Genomic DNA, 11,798 nt, shown 5'->3' with positions numbered 1-11,798 from the left:
AATCTCTCCTCCCTTTCCCGGGACGCTTTTATCAGAACTGCGAGTGAAGAGTGGCAAGGCGGTTAAACCCATTCATTCTCTTCCTCATCTCCCCTTCCTCTCTACCATTCCGGCTAGCTTCCTTCTGGACTTGCACGCTAGTAGAAAGGTAAGGCATGTAATTTCTGCAGTGCTTTTCTGTACGGTCACCGATAATTACAGCCGTCAAGAGGTTAATGTGGTGACGCCCACTGGCCTCCCGAGGACATTGTGCACATTCCACGCAGTGCAAAAGTCCTAACGAGTTTCTCGCGTAGCGCTCCCTCTCTGCCGCGCTCCTGTCATATGTACACATGATTTGAACCACCTCCCGACGCGGTGTGCCAGACAGCAGCAGCAACAGCAGTGGTAAAGTCGAAGGAAGAGGCAAAGAAATCTTCGTTTTAATACTGCGAGATGAAAAAAACCAATCGAGACGCGAGTGCACCTAGTGAAAGCGACGGCTACGTCATTGTTGTTTTTTGATGCAGATTCTTGTTCGTCGTTGTTGATCCCGAACCTCAATGCACGCTCAGTGGAGCGGTCTCTCCGTTTTATAGCGAAACTGTATATGGCTACTCCGGCAAGTTTTCTGCGTCCGTGCGTGTCCACCCCCTACGTCGACTAACAAAAATTCTCGTCTCCAGACTTAGCGTAAAAGAGAATCCAGCCTTGTAGGTTAGTTAGCATAAGCGTCAACACCTATGACGGATGGCTAATGGCTTATTCTATTGCGCTCACGGCAAGTGACAAGTCGAGTGTTTGATGACCCATAGTTGCCGGCGCGGCACGCGTTCCCCGACTCTTGGGGGCTCGTCGCTATAGCAACAAGAGCCTGGTGGCGCAACCCACCAACAGGGACGCTTATAGCGTCCATTTTTCCGAGTCCATGTGAAGGCCGTACACGTATGTATCGTCCAATCTTTGTTGCTCTATAGAGTGACGTCAGTGTCACCTAGCGACCTTATCGGCAGTTGCTACTGACCGGTTCTATGGGAAGACGAACAGGAGCAACGTGTCCGTCTAGAACGACGACGGGAGCGACAGCGAGAATGAGTGCGCCGGCGGCGCGAAGCCGCTACCGTCGATGAGCCTGGCCCGTCGTGTGCGACGACCGACAAAGACCGGCAGCGTGACCGTCAAGAACGGCGGCGTGAGCAAAACCGGGAATGTCAGTTCCGGCAGCGGCAAAGCAGCACTGGCGAGACGCAGGCTTTAAGTGCATATATATTCTAATACACATATATATAACTTCGCCATTTTAGAACACATAAGAGCTTCGCTGGTCGTCTTTCTTCACACAGTGGAAGGGCTGACAAATGTGTTTCATTACGGCACGCGAGACTGCGTCTGCATGAAGCTAATACGCTTTTGGTGTGCCTTTTTACTAACTCTTCTTTTCTTTCCACCCGCTTCACGCAGCTAGAACAATTAGACGAGGAGGATAAGGAGTCCGGAGACCGCATCGCCACCTTCATGTTCTACGTGAGTTTATGGCAGCTACCCTCGCACTGCTCGACGCCCGATACTCGAGGCGTGAGAGTGTGCTGTTCGGTTCACTTTCTCGCAGTCTTTGTCAAAGGTTTTCTTTTTGCTTGCTTTTTTTTAACAGCTTGGAAAAAGAAAAGACAACATTCTGTTTGTGACTTGCGGCGCTTCGATAATCTCGCCTAGACAGTGGCAGTCAAACACGACTTAAATGGTGCACGTTTCTGAGCAAAATTATTCATGAAGAATTTCTGATTCTCCGGAAACCTATTACGGCTCTCGCAATATCTGGTTACCGTAGAGAGCTGTACGGCGGAAACAACTCTGGTGGCGACGTCTTTGACGCAGAACTTAACACCACGGCGCACACACACCTAATATACTGCACTGACCTACCGTATTCTACTTAAATACTTGTATAAGACGTTCGTTATGGTTACGTAATCATCAACGTTCCGTCTCTTCATTGTTTTCGTTCGACCCATCGACCATTCGACCCGTTCGACTCACCCATCACAAAGACGATTTAAATGCATTCTAGTCGGAAAAGGCGTCACGGGATGGCGCCACCGAATTTTTTCCTGCCGACCACGGCTCCTGTGTACCCCGGTAATCCGTTAACGGTAAGAAGTATACTCTAAGAAGCTTACAAGCTGAAACACTCTAATATAAAACACATTTCATGCGCCTGTGAAAAACGAAAATTTGTTTCGTACTTGGCGGTGTTGCTGTCCGCTTTCGTCGAGTTGAGCATTCGTGGTTGAGCAGTATGTTCTGGTCTTTCACTACGTCCAAAAAAGTCGGCTTGTCGGCATTGAGCAGTGTACGTAAAGACGCCGTTCCATTTTCCTTTCTAACGTAGCTTTGGAGAGATAGATGAGACTAGAACGAGCCATGAAATACTAGTTACGAATAGCATCGAAGTACCACTCATGAAAGGGGTAAGCGATATCTGTCGAGGGTCCTCTGGACAGCCTGGAATTGAATGTGAAGATTGCTGCTCTTGAGGGGTTCCTGCCATTGTTCTTTCATGATGGGTGGAGAAGCGTTAAGGGCTGGGCACAGCCAGAGCAAGTGTTCAAAAGAGCATGAGTCATGACCGCATCTGGGACACGACTGTTAAGGGTCCGGATCTATCCTGTTAAGGGACCGAGGAGCGGGATACGAAAGGGTTTGCAGAAGTCTGAGTGTGCTAGCCTGCGGTTCGTTCAATTTGGGGGGAGGGGGTGGAAATGTCCTCCTGCCCAGTCGATAATGGAAAACAATTTCGTAGAAAGTACATAATGGATCTTTGTGGAAGTTGACCTCGTTCCAAGCCTGGCTACCCGCGACAGCGCGGTACGTGAAATCGCGCATCTCCTGTAGGCCTGCTCGTCAGGATTACATTCAAGCTGGTAAATTGAACTATCTAGATGGGCTGGGAACCACGAGATGTGGTATCCTCCTTCGCTGCTCTCCCTAGTTCTTTGAAGTGCTTTGTTCACGATACTGTTCGCCTGTTCAGACACGAGGGCGGACGAGAAGCATCTAATCGCCGTGGGCGAGTCCGAGAAGACAATAGCGGGAACTTTTGAACTGTGAAAAGCCAGAGAAATCGCCGCTTTCTCCGCCACATGGGCAAACTTCATATAACCTGAGGCTGTATTGACCAGGTTGCCCCCCGCGTCTACCACCGAGACAGCGAACTTATCCCCACTGTCATATTTGGCAGCATCGACAAAGGGGGTATCTAGTTTGTGCTGATTGATCTTTTTAAGGATGGACGTGGCTCTCGCAAATCTTCTACCCTCGTTATGCACTGGGTGGATGTTTCGCGGGACAGGGAAAACCATGATGCGAGTTCTGGTTTTCCAAGTAAAGCTAACTTCGGTCGCCGGTTAATGTCGGGGTTGGATTCCCGCTTCTTCTAAAATCTTGATCCCTGGCTTAGAGGATGAAAGCCTCATTATTTGAGCCACTGTGTGAGCTTCTATTAGCTCATCGATGGTGTTATGGAATTCTAGCTCCAGCAGCTTCTCAGTGCTTGTGGACTGCGGAAGGCCGAGTACGCGCTTGAGGCCGGTTCTGATTAGGGAGTCGAGCTTGACCTTTTCCGCTTTTCCTCAATTAAGGTACGGCACGATGTAGAAACATGACTCAGGAAGAATGCCTGATAAGTTCTGAGCAAATTGTCCTTTTTGAGACCACCTCTTCGATTTGAGACGCGCGTTACAAGTCTTAGGACAATACTAGCCTTTCCAGTGAGCCCGTTGAGGGCCGTCGAGTTACAGCCCTTGGCATCAATGACGAGACGTAGAATCTTGACCGAGTCCATTCGGTATGGGATGCCCGTTCTTAGCTCGAATTTGTGTCGGCAGAGTTTCCAGAGGCGCAAGGTTACTGACCCCTTGTCTGGACTGGTGGTATAACAGTAGCTCTGATTTAGCGGGGGAAAGTTCAAGGCCCGTGTTTGAAAGAAAGTATTCGGTGGCCTCCAAAGCGCTTTGTAACCAGTGTTCGAGCATGGCTAGCGATCCGCCCGGCGCCCAGGTCGTGATGTCGTTCGCATAAATGGCGTTACCCCCGTTCGGGATTGCATCGAGGCGAGTGGAGAGTTTGTGCATGGCTATATTGAATAATAGCAGGGAGAGGAGCGAGCCCTGAGGGGTGCCGCAGGTGCCTAGTTTGTAGGGTCCTCCCGAGATCGTGCCTAGTCGGAGGTGTGCCTTGCGATCCGCGAGGAAAGAGCTGGTGTAATCATGAAACCGCTCACCAAGGTTAAGAGAGGAAACCTCCGTCAGGATGTGTTTATACGCGACCCTGTCGAATACCTTGGAGAGGTCCAGTGCGAGGACTCCTCTCCCGTCGCGAGTAGGGTTATCAAATATTGGTTTCTTAAGCAAAAGCATAGCGTCCTGTGCGGACAACGCCTGTCTAAAGCCGATTAGGTTGTGTCTAAAGAGCTCCTTGTTTTCAATATGTTCAGTGATCCTGTTATGTATCGCGTGCTCCGCAAACTTGGCGATGCACGATGTAAGGGAAATAGGCCGCAGATTATTTATATGTGGGGGTTTTCCTGGTTTGGGTATGAGTACCACTTTTGCAGTACGTCAGTCTATCATGACCTGTCCAGTTTCTCATACCTCGTTGATTTCGGCCGTGACTATATCGATTGCCCTATCGTCTAGGTTCCTCAGGAGTTTATTCGTGATTCCATCAGGTCCCGGGGCTGATCTGTCATTTAGATTGAAGAGAACGTGTCTGATCTCTGACACGGTGAAAGGTTCATCTAGATCAGGTGCCCAGAGTCCTATGCAGTTTACACGCTCTACCGGTCGATCCGCGTCTTTGGCGAGGGGGGGATAAGTATGCGCTAAGTTGTTGGCGAATTCCCTGTCGGTGAGACCGATTGTGATTTGCTTCTTTATAAACCTATCCGTTGCAAGGCTAATGGTGTCCTTAGACTGTTTATCGTCGACGAGACTTTTCAATAAGCTCGATTTGCTACCTCTCCGCATACGCCCGTCCGTTTCGGTACACGTCTCATCCCATTGCTGCAGGGCCAGCTGGGCCGAATAGGTTTCAATCTCCTTGTTAAGAAGCGCGATTTTCGATCTGAGTCTACGATCAAGCTTTTGGGTCTTCCACGTGGCTGAGACGGCGTGTTTGGCCTCCAGAAGGTGAGCGAGTCTCGAGTCCATTTTAGGAACTTCAAGATCCGTAATGATTTCTTTGGTTGCTCCTTTAACTGCCATGTTCAGATTCTCTAGCAGATCTGTATAGGTCTCGTCTGGTGGGACTGTGTCATTTTTATTTTCCGAAAAAGGTCCAAGTCCACATACTCATATCTCGCGGGCGGTCTGGGTTTGACACACAACAGAATGTCAAGTATGTAATGGTCACTGCCTAGCCCCTCCTGGAGGTTGTCCCATGTGGAGGTTGTCCTCCAACCTGGAGGTTGTCCCAAGGTGAGATCGGGGGTTGTATCTCCACTGACCGTATTACCGGATCAGGTGGGGAGCCTTGCGTCTGAGTACTAAGTCGAGCTCAGCAGCGTTGAAGGCCAAATCCTTGCAGTGCAGAAAATAATCATCCGGTACATTGGAAATCACCCAACTGGTGGCCCTGAACAAGGAACACCGGTCCCTTGTTCGGGACCTATAATATCACTGGCGTGACAACTTTGTAGAACTTTCGAATTTTACGTGCGTTTTATTTTTCAAACAGCCTCTTTCATGACATCTTAACCGCAACCGCATCTCTAGAACGCCATGAACATATTGATGCCACAAGAAATACTGATGACGGGTATGTTCCTCGCTTTAGAACTAAATATAAACATAAGCCACTAAGATATAATCTCCCGTCAGTTTTAAATAGCTGCGCATTTCACATATGCCTACGTTAAACCAGTTGAGGCAGCAGTTTCTTAACACATAATGATAAAAATACTTAACACTGGCCTAAATATTTATGTATCTAAGAGTTGTTGAACTTGAAGTGATTTTTGTATAACCTGTCAAGTGTTTCGTTGTTGTAATTTCATTTATTGTTTTCAATTTTTCTTGAACTACATTACTTCCTTAGTTTTACTTATGTATGAAATGGTTTCATGTATCAGCTACACACGTAACTTTCTTGAAATTTCAATGTGGATGCTGGACACCTAATGACATGTTGGCTACTGATGCTGTATTGAACTATGTGTTCTGTATTAGCTGCACGCTCATTTTATTTGAACACCTCATTTTGTTGTTTATTTAGTTTTTTTACTGATGTTTACATCGTCACGCTGCTCTACCTTGATGGGGTCTCTTGGGCGCAGTCAAGCTGTTTCGCACAGATTTTTGCCCAAAAGCTGCGACCATGTGTATGGTGAAATAAATTCATCGTGATCATGATATGTGCTACATCTATCGCAACTCAACACCAACAATCCCCTTCCCCCCCATTTCAACACTTCAACTTCCTCCTCTACGCAACAGCCTATTCTCCCCATCTTCCCCTTTCAGGGTAGGGAGACTAAAATACGTGAAAAACACTTCCTTGAAGACTATTATAATCTACTATTTCATACACCGTCTCTGCCAGTAGTAGTAAACCCCATTTAATTTCATTTTTCCATTGTCGCTTTTCTTTTTACTATTTCACAAAGGTGGTCCTCGCCTTCTGATGGTCGTTATAACTGTGCTGCCGTAATAAATGGCATATTTTCTTTACCGTTACTTTTACCATGGCAGCTTTCAGACGTGGGTTTGGGAGGTGCGACTGCGTTGCCCTACGCCAAGGCGGCTGTCACTCCGCGAATGGTAAGAAAGAGTCCATGGATCACTCTATTTGAAATGAAAAAGAAAAAGTCGTACGAAGATTTTTTTTAAATTACCGGGACTCAAATAACAGAACCTTCGTAAACCTGGAACTTTGTCAACGACCTGCCTAAATGAATATAAAACAGAAAAGCTGGAAAATGCTCTTCAAGGAAATGCGTAACGTAGTATTACATGGGCCATCAGTTATAATATGTTCGCAAAGATTCTAGTCGGCTGTACAAACTCTTCGTTTTTTTTGTATTTTTTCCTTTACATTTGCGTATTGTGACAGCACATAGTTTCTTTCATAACGCTACGTGTATTTCTTTTTCTCTATCACACTCTCAAAACAATTTTCATCTTGACGTAATCGCCGCATCTAGCGCTTACTTCTTCTTTCGGCAAAGCATGAAACTTTAAGGTAACGCCATTCTTTCAGTGTGCAAGTGCATGTCGAAGTCCGGACGCAGAGAAATGGGCCGCATACCTATTCACAGAAAGATCACTTGGAAGGATCGCTTGAAACCTTGTAGAACATAAGGCGCCTCGCGATGTAAACGAAAGTGACGCTTATGAGTGGCCTTTTTGTAAATTTTCTACGGCAACACAAGAAACATCTGCGATGTAAAGAACGAGAAAGCTGAAAATTCAGGGTCGGTTCACTATTGAACCCACCCTGAATTCTCATTTTCAGACTGTTGTCTAAATTGTATAACACTCCTCATAGACGCCTGGTCATGAATCAGTAACAACTATTAAACAAACAAAACGCAGTGGCGATAGTAACACCCGGGAATCAACTCGATGGAAATTGAATGAGCTAGTATCTATGCAAAGTGACAACCAATTTTAGAATGATGGCAAGGCTCGTGTGACCGACAGATGACTCCCCAGGAAGAAACACGGATGACAGGGCCCTGTCGTTCGCTTGACAGGAGTGCTCACACACCGTTTGAGACGGTGCTAACGTGACGTAGCCTTTGGCCTTCATGGTCTTCCATTTTCCGGTGTTATGCCTTTTCAGTTTCCTTATCGCGATCACTGTGTCACACAACGACTTCCGGCATCACAACACTGCAGCGAGCTTCAGTTCCATTTTGCGAAGTTGTTTTTTTTTTCCTGGAGCCTGTTTCGTAGCCTATTACATATAGTGTTACCACCCGTAGTGAATAATAGCAGGCACAGGGGTGTAGCGTTTTTCGAACCATCTGTCCACTCGATAAGACTACCCTTAATGTGCGAATGTTGTATTGCCTGCTTTCACAGTACTGAGGGAAAAAGATGGGTGGGCTATATCACGGACGCAGTCGCAGTAGAGCAGAGGAAATGACTTGTGCGTCTTGAAAAATGGGGAATGGGAACGTGGGTGCAGAAACAACGTAACCAATTGCACAAGTTACATTTATTCAGGCATTAGCAAACTTCCATGTTTAATTTTTGTTACAGCACGCAGGCGTGCGTGCAGTCTAATTCCGCAAGCGACCTTCTCTTACTAATATTAAAATAGCTTCACGTCAAAATTAAGGTGAATTGAGGCCCAGAAATTGCTCAGTGGGTCTAGAGGGACGTCGTAGTGTGGGGCTCCCGATCATATTTGACCATCTGGGCTTCTTTAACAAGAGCCCACTGCGCAGTACTCGAGCGTTCTTTTGTTTTGGCCATCTCACAGTGTGGCCCAGGTGGTTGGCATCGAACCCGTGACCTCGCGCTCAGGAGCTCGACGCCATGGCCACTGACATACAGGCGTGGTTCATGGTATTGAGAAGTCGCTATTTGCTGTCAGAGTGAAAATGCACAAGCAGATTGCACTTTTACTAACATTTTACTGCGGCTTGCTATGCGAACTTTACCAAGTCAATCTTGTTGAATCAGTATGAAATGAAGCTAACCCGAACATTGTAATCGCCACTCATGTGTGCTTGTCCCTTATTGCAGGGCTCGGCTGCCTTCTGGTACAACATGCGCGAGGACGGCAGCTACGACGTCCGCACCTTGCACGGCGGATGCTCCGTGCTACACGGCACAAAGCACAGTACGTCAATTGTCTCTATCCTCGTAGGGCCTGCGACCATTCGACAAATGCTTATGGACCACGCAATGTAAAAAAAAGAAAATGTCCATTTCCACATTCTGGACATGTGCGTGGTAGTCGTATTTCCAACAAGTAATAGCACGTACATTCAACCAGCACAGTGATGTATGGTTTTACTGTCTACACTCGAAAACTGCCTGGAAATTTAACTTTTTCTCACATCCCGCGGTCCCCAAACTTCTCGGTGCCGACTACAACAACGTGCTTTCAGACCCAGCTTCCTACTTTGTTTGTCGTGAACTAGAGAAATGTCAACAGGCAAATTCAAACGCCAAGGCAAATACGAAAATATTTTTGCTAGCGGAAGAAATAAATTATTCTGAATGTACGCCAAGCGTACCGCATGGTCAACAAAACAAACTGCTGTTCATTATTTGGCTACCAATTACAGCTAAATATCGCCCGAAGGCGCATAGAGCATTTTTATTTATAGAAGTCAACATAATGTGCCCTGTCAGCCAGATTTTTATCAAATCAAGTAGGAGTGTTTCACTTGCAAAGGCCTTAAAAATGCTGGGCCTCTCAGATACCCTTATGTGATTCGATTAGGTACCGTGCTGTACTACGACTACGCCTAAATGGTTAATGGTAGCACATCCTGCACCATACATTTCCGACGGAATAAAATGCACGGTTTACTACCCTTAACTATTTCGTTCCGCTTGTCGAGGTTAGCTAACATATTCTGTTGCACTATCTTTGCTATTGCAGTCGCGAACCTGTGGATTCGAACCAATGGCCAGATGTTCAAACGACCATGCCCAGCGACGAAAGGAAGACGGACGCCCGATTCTGCGAATCTGTCTCCTTTATGTGTTGGTCCTGCTGCTTATATTTGTCTTCTTGTTGTATCACTCTCTTTTGCTATATTTTTTTCAATGGGAACGATAGGTCGTCCCTGTTAGTATCTATTGTTTCTATGTTTAAATAAGGTGAAAACAAAAGCAAAGAATTGTTTATATAACGGAACGCATTGAGAGTGTTAAAGAAAGGTCAACGCGCGGCACATGCCAAAAAAGTATAACAATGAAACACTTCTTTAAGTATGTTACAGAGACAAGGGATGGTCCGTGCAGTCTTATGTACACCACCTTGATGATGTTGGCCTTCCACCTGACAGCTGATATCGCTAGTGCTGTTTCTTGCACGACTTTTATTGTGACGCGATAAAAAGCTTCTTGGCAAATACAGTAGCCACGTACACTCAACATAAAAGTCTCTGCGCACATTTTTTTTTTTTTTTGGTTCCTAAGCAAGGAAATTCAAGCTTGCTCCCGGCACGGCGCTGTTTACTATGGCCGAACCTACAGTAGTATGGATGCAAAGGTGAAATAAATGCTCCGAAACGTGTCGCATAATTATTCATTGCTGAGAAAAAGTGGGTAATTCCAATAGAAAAAGAGATGGCGTTCTTTGAGAATGATAATGGTGAAGTAAGTCTAGTAAAAAAAAAAGCCAGAACTCTGACGAATGTGGCAGAAAGTTGTGTCAATGCTTTGAAAAGTCGGTATTATATGGTCAATGAAGTTTTACGGTGTGCGTTTTCTTCAAGTCCTTGTGTGAATAACTTTAGGCACCTTAGGCTTGTAACAAGATGCGTATAGCGCAAATATGCCAGAGCTAGTAAACTGCGGAACTCTTGCGGTTTACGGTGACAGAGAAAATAAAAGAAAGAAAGAATACTTCTGTTTATTGAATGAACAAAGTCGACGAAAAAGCTCACATGTCAAACTTTGTCAGCTACCTGTCAAAAACAAACTGTTTACGCCGAAGTCGACACAGTGTCTTCGATCACCTCTACGCACGCGTTAAAGCGATGAGCGGGAGTAACTTCAGTTCATAGAAGTCAGACAATGGCATAAAATCGCCGAACAACAGAAAAAAAAAATAATAACGAGATTGACGCATATCCGTAGTATGTCTTACTAGTGATAGACGATTCCACACTTTTATAGCTTGTTGTCCCCAGCTCCTCTTTATGACATTGACTACTAGCTCTAACTCCTTTCCGGGTATGGTTGGTTAATTTCATTGCGCCCGTTGGCTCAGCATAGTTCTTGGATCCCACAGTGACCCGTTACAACACTTTTCCAAGGACACAAAGGAAACCTTTGTACGCTGGACACAGGGTCTCTTCTGAATGACATTTTCAAGGTGTGAATTCTATGCTCCTGTGCTTCAGTGTAAAATACCTCGGCGAGAGAAAGTCATTCAATACCTGAGAAGACGCGTCAATCCAGCAACTGTAACCAGGACGAGTTTCGCTTAATACCCTGTGAGCCCTTCCTGAAACCACCCAGACACACCCGACTACAGAGCTCAATGGATGATCCTCAAGAACGCTCAGTGCACATTACATGGCCACGCTACTTTTTCTGCCTAATCATTGACGTCATGGCCACGTGCCAGTCGATCCTTGTGGCAATCGACAAAATTTTCTCCGATAGCGCTTACGTAAACCTTTCCTACGCTCTCGTTCAGCGTTTCACCAGCCAGCTGGTGAGTATGCTGCGCAGCCACATCTTCATCTCGTTGGTGGACAAGCTCCAGCCCCGCCGGCTGAAAAGTCACGCCGATCTAGAACCAGCCGCTAGGCATCAGTTCCAAACGCCGAGTTTCACCACAGCAGTCCTGATAAGTTCGTTCCTCGCCTTCGTCCTCATCGACGTTTACGCCCGATCCTTCAGGCTTTCTTAGCATGGGAGCGACGCCCGTTCCAGGAGTCCGAGTGCAGGTGCAGTCTGGCTATCAATTCGTAACGGGTAGGGACCGTCACCGCGCATGAAATCAGGGAGTTCGGCACTTCCCTGCTCGACGTCTTCAAGGAGGTGCACTTTCTGGAAGCGGCCTTCTCCCTTCTGGTGCTCGTTTCTTACGCGGAGTTTAAGCTCGCCATCGTAGCATCAGTAAAC

The 11,798-nt window shown here is 46.5% G+C and overlaps 1 protein-coding gene across 1 annotated transcript; it reads left to right on the top strand.

The window, feature by feature from the left end:
• Window positions 1–1,105: 1,105 nt before the first annotated feature.
• LOC129384171 (prolyl 4-hydroxylase subunit alpha-2-like) lies at window positions 1,106–10,747 on the top strand. Its single transcript, XM_055069378.1, has 5 exons — window positions 1,106–1,189; window positions 1,441–1,503; window positions 6,726–6,794; window positions 8,730–8,826; window positions 9,598–10,747. Exons 1-5 carry the CDS (start codon window positions 1,106–1,108, stop codon window positions 9,789–9,791), a joined length of 507 nt encoding a protein of 168 aa, XP_054925353.1. The 3' UTR covers window positions 9,792–10,747.
• The last annotated feature ends 1,051 nt before the right edge of the window (window positions 10,748–11,798 follow it).

Source organism: Dermacentor andersoni, chromosome 9 (genome assembly GCF_023375885.2).
Source record: "Dermacentor andersoni chromosome 9, qqDerAnde1_hic_scaffold, whole genome shotgun sequence".
NCBI classification, from domain to species: Eukaryota; Metazoa; Arthropoda; class Arachnida; order Ixodida; family Ixodidae; genus Dermacentor; species Dermacentor andersoni.
The sequence above is the reverse complement of the archived record's forward strand: the minus strand, read 5'-3'. Positions and strand labels throughout refer to the sequence as shown.

Bases quoted from the DNA above. Each gene is read 5' to 3' on its own strand.
- LOC129384171 (XM_055069378.1), top strand. From the start codon at position 1,106: ATGAGCCTGGCCCGTCGTGTGCGACGACCGACAAAGACCGGCAGCGTG. The intron at 6,795-8,729 runs GTAAGAAAGAGT...CCCTTATTGCAG, and splicing joins CGGCTGTCACTCCGCGAATG to GGCTCGGCTGCCTTCTGGTA. The intron at 8,827-9,597 runs GTACGTCAATTG...TTGCTATTGCAG, and splicing joins GCTACACGGCACAAAGCACA to TCGCGAACCTGTGGATTCGA.